The sequence below is a fragment of the Moschus berezovskii genome, chromosome 21 (assembly GCF_049115385.1).
Source record: "Moschus berezovskii isolate FMDL1 chromosome 21, NW_MosBer_1.0, whole genome shotgun sequence".
Taxonomy (NCBI): domain Eukaryota; kingdom Metazoa; phylum Chordata; class Mammalia; order Artiodactyla; family Moschidae; genus Moschus; species Moschus berezovskii.
The window spans coordinates 28,825,527-28,848,007 of record NC_142480.1 but is presented as its reverse complement, the minus strand read 5'-3'; the positions used below and the strand labels follow the sequence as shown (position 1 = coordinate 28,848,007).

General features: G+C 36.2%; 1 protein-coding gene across 1 annotated transcript in view; it reads left to right on the top strand.

The window, feature by feature from the left end:
- The window catches only part of SCFD1 (sec1 family domain containing 1), a 124,982-nt gene that overhangs the window by 19,715 nt on the left and 82,786 nt on the right, over positions 1-22,481 (top strand). Inside the window, exons 5-10 of the mRNA XM_055418191.2 lie at positions 137-259; positions 1,703-1,790; positions 7,122-7,211; positions 9,885-9,940; positions 11,392-11,477; positions 14,225-14,324. Coding sequence (XP_055274166.1) covers positions 137-259; positions 1,703-1,790; positions 7,122-7,211; positions 9,885-9,940; positions 11,392-11,477; positions 14,225-14,324 — 543 coding nt within the window. The remainder of the gene's footprint in view (positions 1-136; positions 260-1,702; positions 1,791-7,121; positions 7,212-9,884; positions 9,941-11,391; positions 11,478-14,224; positions 14,325-22,481) is intronic.

Sequence of the window (22,481 nt, the reverse complement as noted above, 5' to 3'; positions counted from 1 at the left end):
ATCCTTTGTATAGCCTATCTTTTGAACATGTATATTATCCTCAGAAACCTTGCTCTTTATTGCATCTAAAAGATTTTTAATTTGTCATCATCCTTTATACTATCCTGTAAGAATGAAGTATTCATTGTATTCATAGGATCTTCGAAATCAACTCTATGAATCATATTATTTAAATTTTATTTCTGCTATTTCAAGAAGTAAACTGGAAGATATTGCAAATGCAGCATTAGCGGCTAGTGCAGTAACACAAGTAGCCAAGGTAAGATTTTGGTTGGCTGACATTTTGTTAATGTAAACTTAAGTAATAATCTGAAACCTATAGATCAGCATAGGTGTCTCATTACAAAAGATCAGAGCAACCTAAGAAATAGACTCAAAATACCTCTAGAAAGAGTTTTGATAATGTAAATTACCTTCAACTTGAACTAGGCAAAATAAACCAAACTAAAGGAAATTATTAATTGATTAATTTGAAAGACAAAAGGCTGAATCATTTTTTGTTTTATGCTGGAATTTGTTTAATCTTTTTAGCTCAGCTTAGAAATAGTTTGACAGTTGTGTTGTTATAACTTAGACTATTTTGACACTGTTTTATCTATAATCACTGTGCTGCTGTTGTTGTTTAGTCACTAAGTTGTGTCTAACTCTTTGCAATGCCATGGACTGTTGTCCACGAGGCTCCTTGGTCTGTGGGATTTCCCAGGCAAGAATACTGGAGTGGATTGCCATTTCCTTCTCCAGGAGATCTTCCGACCCAGGGAATGAACCTGTGTCTCCTGCATTGGCAGGCAGATTCTTTACCACTGAGCCACACTATAGTCACCATACTATCTTCACATATTTTTTTAGTTAGGAGAGAGTATCCAAGGAGGCTGAGTTGCATATTACAAGAAAGAAAAATTCACAACAGGCCAGCAATTCTATATTATAGTGATTTTTTTGTCATGTTCAGCTCAATTATAAATAAATCTATATATTCTTGGTTGTACTCCTGGTTTTGTTTTGGGTTTTTTTTTGTTGTTGTGGTAGCCCTGTTTTGCCCTTTTTTTCTTGAATTTGGACAAGGTATAGCTGAAAATTCTGCAAAATGATGTAGGGCAAATAAAAGACTAAAGAACCATGCTTTTAATTCCCATTCTTTAACAGACTTTTCATTCTTAGATAGTCCACTACTACTACTGATTAGTTCTTGAGGCTTATGTCTTATTATTCTTTCTAAAATTTATTGTTAGTGTTACATGAAATAATAGGTACAGTCTTTTATTTATCTATATTTAACACATCTCAAATAGTTTTCTTAGTTTTTCTCCTGATTTGTACTTCTGTAAATACAGATCACAATGTAAAACCAGTTACTATGACTTTCTTAGGAAAGTGTGATTAAAATGAATATAAAAGTTAAAATTGTTTCTCTTCAAAATTGATATCTATTCCTATCCCCACCACAATTTAAAAAAATTTATATATTCTACTTTCTGAAAATGATACTGTCCTTGAAAATTTATTGCCTAGTCTTGTTTTCTTAATTGTTTTTTAACGTTAACTTCTCATTTTTGCCCAGTTAGGCAATCAGAAAATGGTATAATTTTTAGTTATTGAATATAATTATAATTTTTTAATTTTACCGTTGGTAGATTAAATCAGACTAAATGTATATTCAATATTATAAAATTGATTTGAAAACCTTTTCTTTTGTTTCTAGGTTTTTGATCAGTATCTCAATTTTATTACTTTGGAAGATGACATGTTTGTTTTATGTAATCAAAATAAGGAGCTTGTTTCATATCGTGGTATGTAAAAATAAGAATATTATAATTCATTGTTAACAAAATGAACAGTGTACTGTAAAAGAAAAAACAGTGAACATGTTTAGTGCACTCCAAAGCCAGCTTTGTTTATAGCACATAAAGAAAACAAGTCTCAGACTGAATTCTGTCACATATAAACAACATTTACTAAATCTGTTTAGTAAAGCTCAGTGAAGCACATATTATCTGACATTTTAGGTACCCCACAGCAACTTGCATGAATATTTCACTCATGGCAAGTAAGACAGTATTTTAGTAGTAGGATTCAGTTAATCTTTTAGTACTTTGATCTTTGAAAAAGAACGAGTTTACTTTGCTTCTCTGTGCATCTACCTCAGAGTTTTTGTTGGAGTTAAATGCATTCTTGTATGTTAAATGCCTGGAAAAGTTACTGGCATTATTGTAAACGCTCAGCAAAGGTTGATTATGTTATTAAGGTCAGATAACAACAGAGAGTCAGCAATACTAAAGTCCTATTATGGAATGATGTATAAGTACCATTTTCTAATAGAGGTTGTTGTGCTATGCTGTGCATAGTTGCTCAGTCATGTCTCACTCTTTGCGACCCCATGGACTGAAGCCCTCCAGGCTCCTCTATCCATGGGAATTCTCTAGGCAAGAATTCTGGAGTGGGTTGCCATGCCCTCCTCCAGGGGATCTTCCCAATCCAGGGATCAAACCCAGGTCTTGCCCGCATTACAGGCAAATTCTTTACCATCTGAGCCACCAGGGAAGCCCTGTTCATGCAGTAGTAGGATTGAGTACTGGTATTTGATCAAATGCTATCTAATCCCCTCTGAAGTTTATATTCCCAATTTTGATAAGCTGACCATTTCTTGGATGTAGATTAAAATTAACACTGCACGCACACACACACACAACATCCCATACCACATTTTATTGTGTCGATTTTTTTTTTCTTTGTAAAAACATTTACTGTGAGATCTACCCTCTTAACATTTTTTTAAGTATACAATACAGTATTGTTGACTTTGGTACAGTGTTGTATGGCAACTCTCTAGAACTTATTCATCTTGCTTTGTGTGCATTGATTAGTTGTGTCAGACATTTTAAGGACAGTTACAGCATATAGAGGATGTGATTAGCCAATTCATTGAAATCATTAATTTGGTACTTAAGGATTGAGATGTTTGGGGATGGCTAGAGTTTTAAGTGTACTAACATAGGGAGTATGTCCCTCCCATGGTGGCATTTGGAAATGTGTAAGGACAGTTTCGATTATCACAATTACTACTAGCATTTAGTGAGCAGGGGCTTATGATGCTAGATGTTGTGCAGTTTCAGCCATACTCACACAGAAAATTGTTCTGCTCAAAATGCCAGTTGTATCCTATCGTAAAACACGGAACCAGGTGGTAAACTCCCAAGAGAAGAGAATGTGAATCTTTTGGTTTTACCTCGCTCCATAGCATACCTTCTTGTTGAAATTAAGCAACATCTCCAAATGGGTGTAAATATTTGCTGAATTGTCCATGTAAGAGATTTTTGACAGTACTGTAGTTATTTATAGACGTAAAGTGAAAGAGGAGAGTGAAAAGGTTGGCTTGAAGCTCAACATTCAGAAAACAAAGATCATGGCATCTGGTCCCATCACTTCATGGGAAATAGATGGAAAAACAGTGGAAACAGTGTCAGACTTTGTTTTTTTGGGCTCCAAAATCACTGCAGATGCTGATTGCAGCCATGAAATTAAAAGACGCTTGCTCCTTGGAAGGAAAGTTATGACCAACCTTGATAGTATATTAAAAAGCAGAGACATTACTTTGCCGACCAAGGTCCGTCTAGTCAAGGCAATGGTTTTTCCCGTGGTCATGTATGGATGTGAGAGTTGGACTGTGAAGAAAGCTGATCGCCGAAGAATCGATGCTTTTGAACTGTGGTGTTGGAGAAGACTCTTGAGAGTCCCTTATACTGCAAGGAGATCCAACCAGTCCATTCTAAAGGAGATCAATCCTGGATGTTCATTGGAGGGACTGATGCTAAAGCTGAAACTCCAATACTTTGGCCACCTCATGAGACGAGTTGACTCACTGGAAAAGACTCTGATGCTGGGAAAGGTTGGGGGCGGGAGGAGAAGGGGACGACGGAGAATGAGATGGCTGGATGGCATCACCGACTCTGTGGACATGAGTTTGAGTGTACTCCGGGAGTTGGTGATGGACAGGGAGGCCTGGCGTGCTGTGATTCATGGGGTCGCGGAGAGTCGGACACGACTGAGCGACTGAACTGAACTGAACTGAACTGATTTACATTTTACTGACCTTTAGCTTAATTAACTACTAAAGTTGCTAAGTTTAAAACTAGTTTCCCTTCGACCTTTAAGCTAAAATTATAAATATTGTTACAATATTTACAAATATGGCTATGTGAAAACAAGCACCTTAATTCTTTGATCATTTGGCTCAGATTGAACCGACTAAATTCTAGCCCCATTTAACAGACTTAGTCAACAAACTTAGTTTGTTAAATTCCCTTCATCACTTTAAATTGCATTTATAAATTCAGCATATTAAATTTTAAATATTTTTTAATTGATGTATAGTCAATTTACAATATTATATGTTACAGGTGTATAATATAGTGCCTCACAATTTTTAAAGGTTATATAGTCCATTTATAGTTGTTTTAAAATATTGGCTATATTCCCTGTGTTGTGTAGTATATCCTCGTAGCTTATTTTATCTTTACTTATAATGATTTGTACCTCTTAATCCCTAACCCTAAGTTCCCCCCTTCTCTCTCCCCACTCGTAACCACTTGTTTGCTATCTATAGCTGTGAGTCTGCTGCTTTTTTGTTATATAACTAGTTTGTTGTGTTTTTTAGATTTCACATGTGAGTGATGTCATGCAGTATTTGTCTTTCTGACTTATTTCATTTAGCATAGTATCCTCCAGGTCCATCTGTGTTGCTGCAAATAGCAAAGTTTCATGATTTTTATGGATGAGTAGTTTTAAGTTCTTCAGATACCAGACCAGGCAACTTTATAAATCTAACAAACAAAATCTGCCCAAATATTTAAATAATTATTAAAAATAGCAAAATTTATAGTGAGTCTAAATTCATTAAACATTCATGCTTATAAATGTTTTCTTATATCTGTCAACTTAAAAAATCACATATGAGAGTATTACTGAATTTAAAGGATAAATTTATAAATCTTAAAGTATAATCATATGGTTGATTGTTCAGATTCTCAGTAGTATAATGATAGTGATAGATTGTTCTATACGCTCTTTACAGGATAAACTCATTTACTCCTCAGAATAACTTAATGAAGTTATTCTTAAAAAAATGAAAAAAAACTGAGGCATAGATATGAAGAAGCTTAATAAGGAAATGGCAAAACGAGGTTGCTACACCCAGGCAGTCACTCAGAGTTAGTGCTCTTATAATCATTAGTAGTTATGTGCCAAATCCTCTCAAACATTACAGGTGCTTTAAGTAGGTATTTTAAACAGATTGTTCCTAACATAAATCAAGTATATTGATACCATGGATTGAATCTGTATCACCTTTTTTTTGTGGATTAGGAATTTATTCAACAAAGGATGCAGAGTTACCACCTCAGTTAGACTTAGGCTAATGGCTCAGACAAACCAAGTAGTTGTCGACAGTGAGTTGAACTTATTGATGAACAGTGTTTTGACTGTTGAGGTCATTTGTTTCAGAGGTGTGGGACTAGGGTATAAGACCTGAAGGCTGGAGGCTTCCTACCAATTTTTACCTGAACCAGTGACTAATTTTAAGAATTTAGTAAAAATAAGGGATAAAATGCCCACCACTTTTTTGTAGTTTCCCTGTTTTGTTTTAGCCATTAACAGACCAGGTGTCAGAAATAGAAACTGTTGTGGACACTATAGTTGCCAGCCTCTTTTGCTTTTTTGTTTACACTGGGTTGGTGTGCCTTGAATTTATATAATTCACATTATGCCATTTCTGTCATGTGATTTGAATGGATGGCAGCCTGCAGTACTCAATAGCAGCATGTTTCCTCATCTGGATTATAGTTAGTCTTTTTTTATTTTTATGTTCTCTGCATGTACCATACTTTCTTTGAATGCTTTGATATGTCCAATTGGATTAATATTTCCTCTCATGCTGATCACAGGTCATACTAAAATTTTATATTTGTTTTCACATTTAGGTTGCTGGGAACCTAAAAATAGTATGTAAATGATATTTTAGTCCAGTCAGTCATTTGACAAATAGTTACTGAGCATCTACTTGTCAGACATTGGACCTGCAAACTCAGAGAGTGGGGAAGATATATAAGGCAAGGTCTTTGACTGTCAAGGAAAGTCTTCACAGTGATGTTTCATAAAGCGTAGCTGCAGCAAACTATTTTTCAGATGTGGAAACCATGATGTAGTAAAGTAGCCAGGACAGCAAAGTCTCTGGTTGTCTACCTAGTGAGTAGGCTTGCCATCTCTTTCTTTATTCTTCCCTCCTGGCTAGGGACTGTTATTCTATCCTTTTAAAAACAGTTGAAATGTTGGCTGTTAAAGTTCCAAGACAGAAATGGAACATAAAGAAAAAATGTGTAGTCCAGGAATCCTAAGATGTTTGTCAAAATTGCAGATTTCCCAGAATTATCCCAAATCTATTGAATCCCTGAAGGTAAGGGCTTAAGAATCTTTAATAATTTCCAAAGAAACTTCTTTCTCTTCTCTCATATTCTTAGAGTGATTCTTATACTCGCTAAAGTTTGAGAAGCACTTACATACAGTAGTACATCAGAAAGAAATTCATACAATTTGTTACACAAAGAAAATATACGTGATGTTGATCTTGCCATAATTGATTTGCATTGGCCTTTTCTAGCAGTATTAGATAATGAAATCTTTAGTTTCTTGAGGTCGTCTAACATTTGTGAATACAATTAAGAAGTACAATATTTATTTTCCTGTTTGCTCTGGCAAAAATTTTGTGTAATATATGTGGTAGGTTTTTCTTTTTTCTTATTAGTACTCTAATACGATAGTACTTTTTTCTTATTAGTACTCTAATACTAATTAGATACTTATTAGTATTAGATATTAATATTAGATACTAATAAATTACGATACTACTTATTACTACTACTGATATTGAGGGGTTTTTTTTTTGAGGTATTATAATTTTTAGTGGATATTTGTTCACTTAAAATTTAAAACAAAAAAGGTTTTACTTGTTTGAAGATTCCAAAGATTGTAAAACTGCCTACTGATATGTGCTCAGTAATAATCTTAAGAGTTTGGTAAAAATAAGGGATAAATTCCAACTTTTTTCTCCTTTACCTGTGTCATTTTAGCCATTAACAGACCAGATATCACAGACACGGAAATGGAAACTGTTATGGACACTATTGTTGACAGCCTCTTTTGTTTTTTTGTTACACTGGGTAAGTTTTCAAATATTTATTTCTTCAAAGTAAATAAATTATTTACAACTCATTTTAACCTGTTTCACTGTAATGTGATCCCTTGTGATCTGTCTGGATCTGTATAGGCCCTCTCCAGAGTTGGGATAAAATATACATCCTATAACTCCGGGAGTTGGTGATGGACAGGGAGGCCTGGCATGCTGTGATTCATGGGGTCGCGGAGAGTCGGACATGACTGAGCGACTGAACTGAACTGAACTTCATAAAATCACAGTTCTTTTAATAATTTCATGTTGATCAAATTATTAAAAGAATTTAGCAGATCTCCTGAGTTGTTACCTTAAGACATCTTTGGTAATTGTGACTTTCTGATACATTGTTTGGTTTGCTGGTGGCTTCACCTGTGTCCCTGTTAGTTTTCTTTTAATATATCAGTTTGAAAAATTTCAGATACTCTTCTGATTAAAGAGATACTTGCCTTTTAACCATTAAAGCAAATTCCCAAGGCTCCAGAAAACGCTGAATTTATATAACCTACTAATCCAATGTATTCTCAACTTTAAGCATTTCTTTGGAATATCTGAAGTTACTTATAGCTACACTGTGTTTGATATCTACTGTATGACTTTATTCTTCACTAATAATGGATCTGAATATTGCTTATATGTGAAATCTAGAAAAATGGTACAGATTAACTTATTTGCAAAGCAGAAATAGAGTCACAGGTGTAGAGAATAAGTTTATGGTTGCCAAGATGGGGGAAAGGGGGTGAACTGGGAGATTGGGATTGACATATATATATACATACACACACATACACATACAAACAGTGTGTGTAAAATACATAACTAATGAGAACCTACTGTATAGCACAGTGAACTCTACTGAATGACCTGTGATGACCTAAATGGGAAGGAAATCTAAAAAAAGAGTATCTATATGTGTGCATATATCTGGTTCACTTTGCTGTACAGCAGAAACTAACACAACATTGTAAAGTAACTATACTCCAACAAAAAGAAAAAAAGAATGGATCTTTTTAGAAACCTTCTAATTGCAATTTTAATTTTGCAGACACTGAAAACCTTTCAGTTAAAATGATCCTCGCACTAGGTTAATAAAATTTGTCTCCATTTCAGAAATGAGAAAATTGAGAGATACATGCATAACATACTGACAAAAGTTTGACAAGAATTTGCATATAGATTTTGGGGCTCCTCCTTTCTGTGATTTTTACCTTTAATTTCCAGTCCTGAACTCCAGGCTTTGGTTCCCCAGCTCAGTGAGTTTTCTGTTTTCTGCTTGAGCTCTTTCTCCTATGTGTCATGTAAACTGAAAAGTACCCTCAGGAGGAAAGCTGGTTAAAAGTCTCTCTTGGTTTTTAAGCATTTCTCTTTAAAGAGTTTTACCCTTCTCCACGTTCTACTTACTTTCGGTTGTTCTCAGTACCTTCAAATGGGATTGTTGTTGGGTTTTGTTTTTTAAAGAACACACATGCATACACCACTTTTAGTCATTAAACAGACATAGTTAATCTTTCTGTTTTTGCTGTCACATATTTTCCAGAATTTCACTGATTGCTAGAGTTATTGTGGACATTAAGGTTATTTTCAGTTGATGATAATTGTATTTTCAAAGTGAGGTAGATTGAAATAGAAGTATGCAGGTCACTGAAGTGTTAGAGCCACATTTATTATGTGGAGTATTAGAAAGTGATCTTTCTCAACAGAAAAATTGAAATTACTGCCAACCTGACATAGAAGATATCGATAATAAATTAAGTGAAAAAAAGTCAATTTAAGGACAGCATATAAAATATCCTATATACATGCCACACACACACTTATTTTAAAAATATGTAGAATATAACCTGAAAGCATTCCTATCTAATTCTTAATGGAGATTATTTTGGAATGCCGGAATCAAGAGGATTAACTTTATGCATTTCTAATATTTGAATTTTCTTAAGACAGACAAAAATAGCTTGCCATCAGAAGAAAGCAAAGTTTTAAAAAATATACTAATATCTCATGTTTTTACTTTCACAATTGGCTGAGCATTCTTTGTATAGAATCTCAAATGCAAAAAATTTCAACATATAAATATTACAGTGTTCTTAGTTTGTTTTATGAGATTTTGCAGTTTGATTTTGTTTTTCTCATTTTAGGATTTCAACCTTCATTAAAACTTGGAATAATAGAAATTAAGAAGTCTAAAATGAGTTGGTTTGATAATAAATTGAGGCCAACTTTTCAGAGCATTTTATTAATATATTATGCAAAAAGTGTGTTTTCTGCTGTCTTTTAATTAGTATTTTTTAAAAAGACTAACTTGTAATACAAAAAAATAATAACCAAACTGTTAAATTAGATAAACTCTTTTCAGTCAAGTATTAAAGGGAACCCAGTAGGTAGAGAGTAAACTTTTTTGAAACTGCAAAGTGCTGATTTAGTCCATTGAAAAGATAGGGTCACACTGATTGGCCCCTGCAATATAAAGGTCATCTTTTTCTGACTCCCTGATGTTGTCTTCATTATAGAAAAGTCCATTTCCTCTCAAAATTATAAATCCTTACATGTTTGTAGCTTGAGATTTTACACATCTTTTATATATAGTTATTTGATGCCAATGTATTTTATAAGTATTTTATTCAAGAGCTGAAATCGTTGTTAACATCTGTTATTAAAATAGGTGCTGTCCCCATAATCAGATGTTCAAGAGGAACAGCAGCAGAAATGGTAGCAGTGGTGAGTTCATGCAAATACCCGTTGGAGATAAATAATACTGTGTCAGTTGTTTTCCTTACGTTCCTCAAGTGTTATTGTTAATATTAACTATGTATACTAGTATGGGTTCTGTATTAAGTGCCAAAGGCAAATTTTTTTTTTTCAATAACATTGGGATTCCACCAAAAACAGAAAGTAATCATTGTGATCTTATGATGAAGTAAAATTATTTACTCCAGTGTGAATTTGCCCTACCAGCCCTTTTTCTTTTTTACTGAAATATTTATTTCTCATTTAGCTTTGTCTGCTGCTGCTACTGCTAAGTCATTTCAGTCGTGTCTGACTCTGTGCGACCCCATAGACGGAAGCCCACCAGGCTCCCCCGTCCCTGGGATGCTCCAGGCAAGAGCACTGGAGTGGGTTGCCATTTCCTTCTCCAGTGCATGAAAGTGAAAAGTGAAAGTGAAGTCGCTTAGTCGTGTCCTACTTTTAGCGACCCCATGGACTGTAGCTTTGTCTAAGTAGTATTTTATACTTACTTGATTGCTCTAATCATTTAATATATACTTAACGTCATTTAACAAACATTTGTTAGCAATTATAATCATTTTTTAAATGATGAAGTATATTTTGTTTTCTTTTAATACTTTCATTCATTGTAAAATGAGCATTCAAAAATTGCTTTAAGGATTAAAAAATAAATAAGATATTAGAGAAATTATAGAGGTACTGGAAAGAAGGTAAATGGTATGGAAAGATGGAATAAGATACACAAACATTTTTGGGTTTTATTAGTCCAGATGAATGGAGAAGGACATGGCAACCCACTCCAGTACTCTTGCCTGGAAAATCCCATGGGTGGAGGAGCCTGGTGGGCTGCTATCTGTGGGGTCGCTAAGAGTCAGACATGACTAAGCGACTTCACTTTCACTTTTCACTTTCGTGCATTGGAGAAGGATATGGCAGCCCACTCCAGTGTTCTTGCCTGGAGAATCCCAGGGATGGGGGAGCCTGGTGGGCTGCCGTCTATGGGGTCGCACAGAGTCGGACATGACTGAAGCGATTTAGCAGCAGCAGCAGTCCAGATGAATCGTTGACAACTAGAGAGCTCGTTTCTTTCACATATTCCATTTCTATTCTGGAGCCTCTTGTAGCCACACTGTTTAGACAGTTTCCTTGGTACAGCAGAGTTGTGCTTTGGAAGAGAGGGTGAGTCGTTAGCTAAAGCAAAAATCATCAACCAAAAGTGATTGTTAGTGAAATCTGGTCTGAGTCACAGTAGAAATAGCATTGGTCTTTTCAAGTCCAAGTTAGGATGATATTGTATAATAAAGAAGCTAAAATGTTAGAATTACTGTTTTACAAAAGAATTCTAAATTTCTTAGTTTAAAATTAAGAGTACATTGTGTACTACCCTATATAAAGTTCTCTGAACTATTCTTTAAGAGTTAATGTAAAATTTCATTTTTCAGAAACTGGATAAGAAACTTCGGGAAAATCTGAGAGATGCAAGAAACAGTCTTTTTACAGGTGACACACTTGGAGCTGGCCAATTCAGGTATTATGTTAGTTAATATACTCTTGAAAATCAGGGGTTTTTGGTTGTTTTCCTTGTCTGATAGAATATCCTTATACTGGAAAGTCAAGATCAGGGTTTTGACTCAAATTGTTCTTAAAAATACAATTGTAATATTTTATTTAATTTACCTTCTTTTGTTGGAATTTTCAGTTTTGCATTTTTATCATCTTTTATAGGATAAATTTTTCTGTTTAACAGTACCTGTGCCTGGTAGATGTTCAGTAAACATTTACTGAATGAATGAATATATATTTCCCAGTAAGTTAATATTATACTGTGTGTAGAAACATAAAAATCAACCACAATATAAATATATAATATTAAAGATAAAAGTTTTGCTTTGTTAAAAAAAATACATATTTTTCTGTTTATATGGCTCTGACCAAAGCCACTTTCTTTTAATTATCATTTAGCCTTTTAGTAACGGAAAAAAGTAAGTGAAAAACTTGAAAGTTTTAGTAATGGAAAAAAGTAAGTGGAAAACTTGAAAGCCTATGTAAGTTTCTACCTGTCTACTAACTGGTTTCCATTTTTACATTAAAATATTAGCAAAGTATTTTTGTCTTTGTTACCATGTCTAACACAAGTAGATAATACCAAAGTTATTGATGGCTCTATTATTATGGAATAGAAATATTCTTTTAAAAGCTACCCATTTTATAGTGCATGTAACTTTTGATTATTAAAAATAATGGACAATTTTGGGGTGAAGAAATAAACTCATGCCATTGGCTAGAAATTATTTCGAGGGGAATAGACAGTATTTTGGGAAATTGTTACCCCTCATCTTAGGTGAATTAATAAATAAAGCCTGTGAAAATAAGTTGATACTCAAGAGTATAACTGCCTTCCAGGAATTACCATTTTATGGTAATCTTGCATAGACTTCAAGTCAATTTGATGGCTCCTGCAGTCTTGTATACTATTCCTATAATTTGTAGTTAACACTCACATTGTGTTTCAATTGTTTGTTCAGCTATTTCACTTCCTCTGTTAAACTGTTCTTCAGTTTCACTGCTCTTTCTAAATATTCTTCTAAATATTTTTTATTAATTAGAGCAGAAATATCAAATTCTCATCTAATTTTTTTTTTTCAGCAGAAGCAACCACTGTATCATACCTTATTGAACAGTTCCTTTTTTATTGTGCTCTGGTATAGGCCTTAGAAACTAATATAAAGGCACTGTTTTATTTAGATAAATTTTTTTTTAGTGTATTCACAAAATCATAATATAATTGTCTTATTTTTAGTTTGTTATATGCATTTCTAAATTATTTGAATTGGAGTCAGTAGCCTTGTTGGGGAGGAGGATATGGCAACCCACTCCAGTATTCTGCCTGGAGAGTCCCATGGACAGAGGAACATGGTGGGGTATAGTCCATGGGATCAAAAAAGTCAGACATGACTGAAGCAACTTAGCAGGCAGGCAGGCAGCCTTGTTGGATTATTGTTCAATGTATTTAAATCCAGTTGTAGCTAATGATTCTCACCAAGAATTTGGTAATGTCTAGAGAAGGAAATGGCAACCCACTCCAGTGTTCTTGCCTGGAGAATCCCAGGGACAGCGGAGCCGTCTCTGGGGTCGCACAGAGTCGGACATGACTGAAGCGACTTAGCAGCAGCAGCAGAGACATGTCAGTTGTCACAACTGGGTAGATGCTACTGGAATCCAGGGGTGCATTGTGGGATGCTGCTGTACATTTGACACTACAGAGAACAACTCCCCATAATAAGGCATTATTCAGCCCCAGATGTCAATAGTGCTGAGTTAAGAAACCCTGCCATAGGCTGTGTTCCCTGCCCTCCACCTAGTTGTTAAATAATAAAGGATAGTAGGTGGTGGTAAGGGTGCTACTCCTACCTTTTTATCAACAAGTCTTATAATTAGTACAGTTGGGAATTCACTGTCTTATACCCAGTAGGGAATAATGAGTTACTGAAATGGTCAGAGGTCTCTTGCAGGAGAAAATATATATGATAGATATAGTCAGCCAGCTATGCTTATTGAAAACTGGTGTGTACTCTTAAAGCAGTAGTGTCTCTAAAGCAAAAACTCTGTGACTTTTGGAGACACATGATAACCAGATGACTTTGTGCCTCAATTTGCTTTAAATGTAATTTATTTTGCATCTAGATGATAATGATAGTTAAACAATACTTGTAGTGTATGGTAAGTGAATAATTATATAGTTACTGTTGTTGCACGGTGTTTTAGTTTCATGTAGTGGGATAGGGTTTTTGTGAGGCTCTTCTCTTGAGTCTGCTTTTTTGAATTTGTGTTTACAGGAAAAAAAATGGAATTTGTAATTTATGAAGCTGTTGAATATTTGTATCAATTTGTAAGATCTTACTGTCTGTAATTGTTTTTCCTGAAGTTGACCAAGGGATTTCATTTTTTTCTCCAAAAATGTAAAATATAAATCTGAGTAGAAACAACTTATTCTTAATTTGATAACTATAAATTATTCTGTAGAAGTATTTGTGTAGATTTTTTTCCTTTAAGAAAGTTGACTAAGACATAATCTATATCATACCCAGGCTCTAGGATAGTCCAAAGCATTACTTGTTTGTACTTGAAAACTTTTTAGAAAGAAAAGTATTAGGGAATATAAATATTAACATACTTATTGTTTATATCAAAATGACAATACACTGACAGTATTAGAAGAATTTAGATGTGTACACTGGTATCAATAGTTACATAATTTTTTTAATATATTTACAGCTTCCAAAGGCCCTTATTAGTCCTTATTGACAGAAACATAGATTTGGCAACTCCTTTACACCATACTTGGACATATCAAGCGTTGGTGCATGATGTTCTGGTAAGAGACTAAATATACCACTTTCTGCTAACATGTAGTAACATTCAGTGGTCTCCTTAACTTAAAATTAACATCACGACACAGAAACACAGATGAGAAGGATGGAACCAAGAAATAGAAACAAAGAAAGAAATGGAATTTGGAATCACTGGATGTAGAGGCTGGAGAATAGTGTAACCTTGAGGTTTAAAGTTCTAAATTTATAGTGTTTATATAACAAGATAAGTCAGTGGTATTGTTGAAATGATGGGGGAAGAAAGAATGGAGGAAAATGAATGGCTGGACTTTTTTTAAATTTTTCATAATGAGTAAGTAAATAAATTTGTTCTCCCTGGGGAGAAAAGCTGTTTTGTTTTTTCCTTTTTTCCCTGGGAATCTGTTAAGCCTCATTTTATGATAAAAATAAATAGTATATTTTATATTACACTGTATGTTTTCTGAAGTAATTCCACATAGATAATTTCATGCTTGAAACTAAAATCTGTATTTATACATGCATATATTCATCTACTAAATATTATAAACAGCATGTGATATACACAGAAAAGTAAAAACAGCCCTAGTCTCAAAGCAATGTAAAGAAAAGATGTACACGAGTAATTTCTGTGTAACACACTATATAAAATGGCCAGAATAGTTCCTGTTTGTAAGATAGAAAAATTGAGACACGGAATTTAAAGAATTTGAACCCAAATTATTGACTCTGCCAAGATTACCACTCTGTAATTTACTAAATCCTAGCCCAGGCTTCTAGGGAGTATGGTATTAAATAGCGTCATTATTGCAAAGATTGCCTGAAAGGTCATATAGAAAGACATGGAAGATATGGTTTTGGTTTAATGGTTTATTTCTTTAAAGCACAGACTCTAGCGGTTAGAGATGTTAAGATTACTGATGGAAATTGGCAGTTCTGTGCACTTCTGTATCCTAGAGTCCTTTGCCATTCTGGACTCTAGGATAAGCGTTAATGATAGTGTTCAGCTCTGATTCAGTAGAGAGAATGGGAAGAATCAAAGGGATGCTGAATTCAACTCTGAATAGCAGAACATGGAAACTAATTCTCATGAATCAATAAGAGGCTGAAGAACTACTATTGCAGTACCTACTCTTTGACAGAACATTCTGGACCGTTGTTTTAGCAGTAAAGCAACTGAAAATATTCCTTTCTTCTTGTAGCATTCTTTCTTGTAGGAGAGATAAGCAATAAATAAACAAAATATGTAATATTTCATAAGGTGAAAAGTAATCTGCAGAAAAGTAAAGTAGGTAATGGTGAACAGGTTTGCAGTTTTAAAATAGGGAAGACCTCACTGAAAAAGAGACATTTGAGGGACGATCTAAAGGAGAGAAGGTACTAAATTTCTGTAACTGTATGGGATAGTTACTCGCATTCTAGGCAGAAGGATGCCTGATATCTTTAAAACATGGCAAGGCAGCCACAGTGGTCAGAGCAAGTAAGGCAGGGGAAAGTAGCAGGAGATGAAGTAAAATGGAACACAGGGTGCAGTGTAGCATTAAGGCCACTGTAAGGATATTGATTTTTTTTTTTTTTAAATATTGTCTTTCTTGCTTCACTGGGTCTTTGTTGCTGCATGTGAACTTTCTCCAGTTGTGGCAGGTGGGGAGCCAGCGGTACGCAGGCTTCTCATTGTGGTGGCTTCTCTTGTTGCGGAGCATGGGCTCTAGGGCACGCAAGCTTCCACTGTTGCAGCACGTGGACTCTGTAGTTCTGGCACATGGGACCTAGTTGCCCTGTGGCATGTGGGATCTTCCTTGACAACCTGTGTCCCCTACATTGGCAGGTGGATTCTTAAGCACTGGAATACCAGGGAAGCCCAGGATATTGATTTGAGGGAAGTGGAGAGCCACGTGCAGTTTTGAGTAAAGGAGTGACATCTGGTGCACATTTTGAGAGTATCATCCTAGCTACTATTTTCCATACAGCGTAGTGGGAAGACCAGAAGAGACTTTCTGGCCAACCTAATATATTGAAAGACTCCTTGGGACCATAGAAAGGTTCAAGAATATCAGTTCAGAGTTACAGTTATCTTAAGAGATGGTAGATAATAGAAAGCCTCGAGACAAAAATCAATCTGGAGAGGTTACAGATCTCTCCCTTTGAATGGAAAATGGATTAATAAGTATGCATGTCTACCGAAAAAAAGAGAAAGATGGTAGAGGTACACAGCAGGATGGAAGTGGTGATGGCTGTGATAGTCTGTTCAGTTCAGTTCAGTTGCTCAGTCGTGTCCAACTCTGCAACCCCATGGACTGCAGCACGCCAGGCCTTCCTGTCCATCGCCAACTCCCGGAGTTTACTCAGACTTATGTCCATTGAGTTGGTGATGCCATCCCACCATTTCATTCTCTGTCATCCCCTTCTCCTCTGGCCTTCAGTCTTTCCCAGCATCAGGGTCTTTTCAGATGAATCAGTCCTTCACAGCAGGTGGCCAAAGTATTGGAGTTTCAACTTCAGCATCAGTCCTTCCAATGAATATTCAGGACTCATTTCCTTTAGGATGAACTGGTTGGATCTCCATGCAGTCCAGGAGACTCTCCAAGAGTCTTCTCCAACACAACAGTTCAAAAGCATCAATTCTTCAGTGCTCAGCTTTCTTTATAGTTCAGTTTGACATCCATACATGAGTACTGGAGAAAACCATAGCTTTGACTAGATGGACCTTTGTTGGCAAAGTAATGTCTCTGCTTTTTAATATGCTGTCTAGGGTGGTTATAAGTTTTCTTCCAAGGAGCAAGCGTCTTTTAATTTCATGGCTGCAATCACTATCTGCGGTGATTTTGGAGCCCAAAAAAATAAAGTCTGTTACTGTTTCCACTGTTTCCCCATCTGTTTGCTATAAAGTGATGGGACCGGATGCCATGATCTTAGTTTTCTGAATATGTTGAGTTTCAAGCCAACCTTTTCACTCTTCTCTTTCACTTTCATCAAGAGGCTCTTTAGTTCTTCTTCACTTTTCTGCCATAAGAGTGGTGTCATCTGCATATCTGAGGTTATTGATATTTCTCCCAGCAATCTTGATTCAAGTTTCTGCTTCATCCAGCCCAGCATTTCTCATGATGTACTCTGCATATAAGTTAAATAAGCAGGGTGATAATATACAGCCTTGTCTTACTCCTTTTCCTATTTGGAACCAGTCTGAACCATGTCCAGTTCTAACTGTTGCTTCCTGACCTGCATATAGATTTCTCAGGAGGTAGGTCAGGTGATCTGGTATTCCCATCTCTTGAAGAATTTTCCACAGTTTGTTGTGATCTACACAGTCAAAACCTTTGGCATAGTCAGTAAAGCAGAAGTAGATATTTTTCTGGAACTCTCTTGCTTTTTCAATGATCCAGTGAATGTTGGCAATTTGATCTCTGGTTCCTCTGACTTTTCTAAATCCAGCTTAAACATCTGGAAGTTTCATGGTTCATGTGCTTGTTGAAGCCTGGCTTGGAGAATTTTGAGCATTACTTTGCTTGCGTGTGAGATGAGTGCAGTTGTGTGGTAGTTTGAGCATTCTTTGGCATTGCCTTTCTTTGGGATTGGAATGAAAACTGACCTTTTCCAGTCCTGTGGCCACTGCTGAGTTTTCCAAATTTGCTGTCATATTGAGTGCAGCACTTTCACAGCATCATCTTTTAGGATTTGAAATAGTTCAACTGGAATTCCATTCCATCATCTCCACTAGCTTTGTTCGTAGTGATGCTTCCTAAAGCCCTCTGGCTTCGCATTCCAGGATGTCTGGCTTTAGGTTGGTGATCACACCATCGTGATTATCTGGGTCGTGAAGATCTTTTTTGTATAGTTCTTCTGTGTATTCTTGCCACCTCTTCTTAATATCCTCTGCTTCTGTTAGGTCTGTACCATTTCTGTCCTTTATTGTGCCCATCTTTCCGTGAAATGTTCCCTTGGTATCTCTAATTTTCTTGAAGAGATCTCTAGACTTTCCCATTCTATTGTTCTCCTCTATTTCTTTGCATTGGTCACTATTAAATGTAGAGTAATAGACTTGACTGATGAATTGTATGTGAGATGTAAGAGAGGAGAGCCAAAGATGATGCCAAAGTTTTGGTCGTTGTGAATGAACACCATTGAGATGGGAACGATATGGGAGAAGCAGTTTTCGGGGGAAGATCAGAGGTTGAGTTTTGTACATATTAAATGTGAGATGCTTATTAAAGTACTGAAGTAAAGCTAATATCATTAGATAGTTAGGTAGTTGATATTAGTTACACTTTGGTATAGGAGTCTGAAGTTAAGGAGAAATGTCTAGAGAAATAAATTTAGAAGTAGTTCATATATAAGTGGCATTTAAAACCAGGAGGTAAGATGGGATCACCAAGGGAATGAATATAGATAGAAGAGGGAAGAGGTCTAAGAACTGATCTCTGAGGCTTTTCAACATCTAGAGATGGGAGTGGTGAATAGGATTTTAGTATTTTGGCTGTGCTAGTCTTCATTGCTGCATGGGCTTTTCTTTCGTTTTGACAAGTAGGGACTACTCTGTAGTTGTGGTGCATGGGCCTCTTGTTGCTGGGCGTGGGCTCTGAGGCATGCGGGTATCAGGAGTTGTGGCTCAAGGGCCCAGTAGTTGCAGTTCTGCCTCTGGAGCAGAGGCTCAACAGTTGTGGTGCACCGGCTTAGTTGCTCCATGGCATGTGGGATCTTCCCAGACCCGAGATTGAACTTGTGTTTCCTGCATTAGCAGGAGTATTATTTACCAATGAGTCATCAGGAAAGCCCCCCAGAAAGATTTTGGAATGGGAGGAAGTACAGCATGTTTATGTATTCCCCATTGGTGAATGATAAAAAAGTTGATTGTAGAGATAAGAGTGTCCTGTAGGTCTGAAGGAGGCATTAGTGACCAGAACGACTACAGACCAGGATTTCCCAGTGTTGACATTTTTTGACATTTGGGGCCTGATAATTCTTTGTTGTAGGGGGCTTTCGTATGCTTTGTAGGGTGTTTAGCAGCATTCCTGACCTCTACCCTCTAGATACCAATAGCAGCCCTTAGTTCTGACAACCATTGTCACATATACCCAGAGGCCAAAGAAGGGCAGAATTGTCTCTTAAGAACTGCTGTTACAGGCTGATGATGGGGCTTCAGAGCTGGAGTTGTTTTAGGGAAGAGGACAAGTGAAGAGTCTGGGAGTAACAAGGAAGACACCCAGCCTGATCCTGAGTCCAGTAGTATGAGACGTGAGACAAGTGAAAAAGAAGGTGAGTGCTATCTGAGAAGGCTACAGGGGATTGCCAGTTGTAGTTCAACTAGAGCAAGAAAGTACAATGGAGGCTGAGAATATATGTTCAGAATAGGAAACTTTGCTGATGACTGAGTACAAGTTCTAGAGGGTAGACAGAATGGTTTCCGGAATCCAATAAGAATGAGAGATGGGATCTGAAAGGGGATAATATAAAGACCCAAATGGATTGATGGTCATGATGAGGTAGTTTTGATAGTCTCAAATTAGCTTTAATTGGTGGGACCCTGACTGCTGGGTGGGAGCACAAGGGTCTTAGAGCATATGGTTCAGAGGTCACATACTCACTCCTGCCACTGGTATGTGGAGGCTGTACAGAGCATCAGGATACTGGGATCGTTTCTAATACCTGAACTTGAAGCGTTCCTGGAGGAAATGAAAGTCTGTGCTGCTCTGAGTGAAGGAGATAAACTGTGTATAGAGGTAATTGCAACATAAGGAGTAAGCTGAGTCCCCACTGTCAGTAGACAACTTGAGAAACACAAGTAACAGCAGACGTTCCCCCAAACTAGGCAGGTCTTATACTGGTTTGAGATTTTTTTTTTGCTGTTCTAGAGTGAAATGCGAATAATAAGGAATATAAAATGAGTTTCTTTATACTGGTTTTTTTAATGCTTTACATTTTATTACCCTTGTAATCTTTATGAGACAGAATATACTGTTGATAATTTTTATTTTCTACTTTTTAAGGTTAAAATATACTTTAAAAATACAAGATGGTAGAAGTATATGATTTGGAGAAGGAAATGGCAACCCACTCCAGTGTTCTTGCCTGGAGAATCCTAGGGACAGAGGAGCCTGGTGGGCTGCCATCTATGGGGTTGCACAGAGTCAGACACGACTGAAGTGACTTAGCAGCAGCAGCAGAAGTATATGATAGGGACTTGGAGGCTTTGTTCTGATCTTCACAGAATAAAAAGTTGGAAACCATGTATTTCCAAGGAATTCAATTCAGCAAATACTAAGTGCCTTCTCTGTACCAGACACTGTGCTGGTCACTGTGATATAAGGAAAACCAAGTGGGCATGATCTCTGCCTGCGTGGAGGTTAGATTAGATGGGTTCTAAATAACCTCCATGCAGCCCATTCCAATAGAATGTATTCCTGTAGATATTTGGGTTATTGGTATTTTTATTTTGTCTTATAAATAATAGAGAAGTGCACATCTCTAGTTAACTTCCTTTCTGAGGCTAGGTTCTCGGATTCCGTATTACCCTTTAAGGCATCTTTTCTCAGTAACATAAATGGTCTTAGGAAAATACTCTTTGAAAAAAATTGTTTATAATAACCTATACAACTTACATTGACTTAATCCTGTTTGTTAATTTTAATAGTTTGTAGATGTGAAAAAACTACAACTGAGACAGCATAGCCAATTGTAACCAAGGCTTTTTGTTGTTCTTGTTGTTGATGATTGTTAAAAACCACAGCTTATGAAGTTTCCTCCAAGCTTTTAAACTCCTTAATAGTTATACCCTCCATCTCCACAAGATGGAGTAAGAGTCCTGGATAAGAATTTCAAGTATAACTTGAAATTGGAACTGGCTTTTTATATTAAATATTTTTGCCTGAAAATCCAGAACATTGGTAATATTTATGTATTGGACCCTGGAAACTACTGTGAAAATTCACACAGCTTCTCTGTGTGTCAGAGGATAATTGTTGTCATTGAATATGAGAAAGACACTCTTCTGATGAAAAACTTGGCAGTGCGCCTTTCCTTTATCAGGATATAAGAAGCAAAATTGGTAATTAGAAAGTTATGATTCCTTTTTATTATGTCTTGGTTGCAGTGACTATGATATTGATTGTTGAAATGCAATGAGTAGTTTTAGGCAAAGGTACTGGACATTATTTCATCACAGTGTCTTGTCCTTTAGTTGGTCTTTGTTTTTTTTCAAATCTTGGTTGCCCTTTTTTTTTTGTACCTTTGGACCTCCACTACTGACTCATTAGATCAGAATTTATACTAATATACATAAGGACTTTAATAAAGTTTATTTTGTTCGTACCACTCAAGAAAAGGAAGTCATTTCCAAGTTAATATATAATAAAAGGGTATTAGAAAAACATTTTAGAACCACTCATTTTCTTTTTTTTAATATGTTTGTTTATTTTAATTGGAGGCTAATTACTTTACAATATTGTAGTGGTTTTGCCATACATTGACATGAATCTGCCATGGGTGTACATGTGTTCCCTATCCTGAACCCCCCTCCCACCTCCCTCCCCATCCCATCCCTCTGGGTCATCCCAGTGCACCAACCCGGAGCACCCTGTCTCATGCATTGAACCTGGACTAGTGATTCGTTTCGCATATAATAATATACATGTTTCAGTGCCATTCTCCCAAATCACACCACCCTCGCCCTCTCCCACAGAGTCCAAAAGACTGTTCTATACATCTGTGTCTCTTTTGCTGTCACACATATAGGGTTATCATTGCCATCTTTCTAAATTCCATATATATGCATTAATATACTGTATTGGTGTTTTTCTTTCTGGCTTACTTCACTCTGTATAATGGGCTCCAGTTTCATCCACCTCATTAGAACTGATTCAAATGTATTCTTTTTAATGGCTGAGTAATATTCCATTGTGTATATGTACCACAGCTTTCTTATCCATTTGTCTGCTAATGGACATCTAGGTTGCGTCCATGTCCTGGCTTTTATAAACAGTGCTGCGATGAACACTGGGGTACACGTGTCTCTTTCAATTCTGGTGTGTATGCCCAGCAGTGGGATTGCTGGGTCATATGGCAGTTCTATTTCCAGTTTTTTAAGGAATCCCCACATGTTCTCCATAGTGGCTGTACTAGTTTGCATTCCCACCAGCAGTGTAAGAGGGTGGGTTCCCTTTTCTCCACACCCTCTCCTGCATTTATTG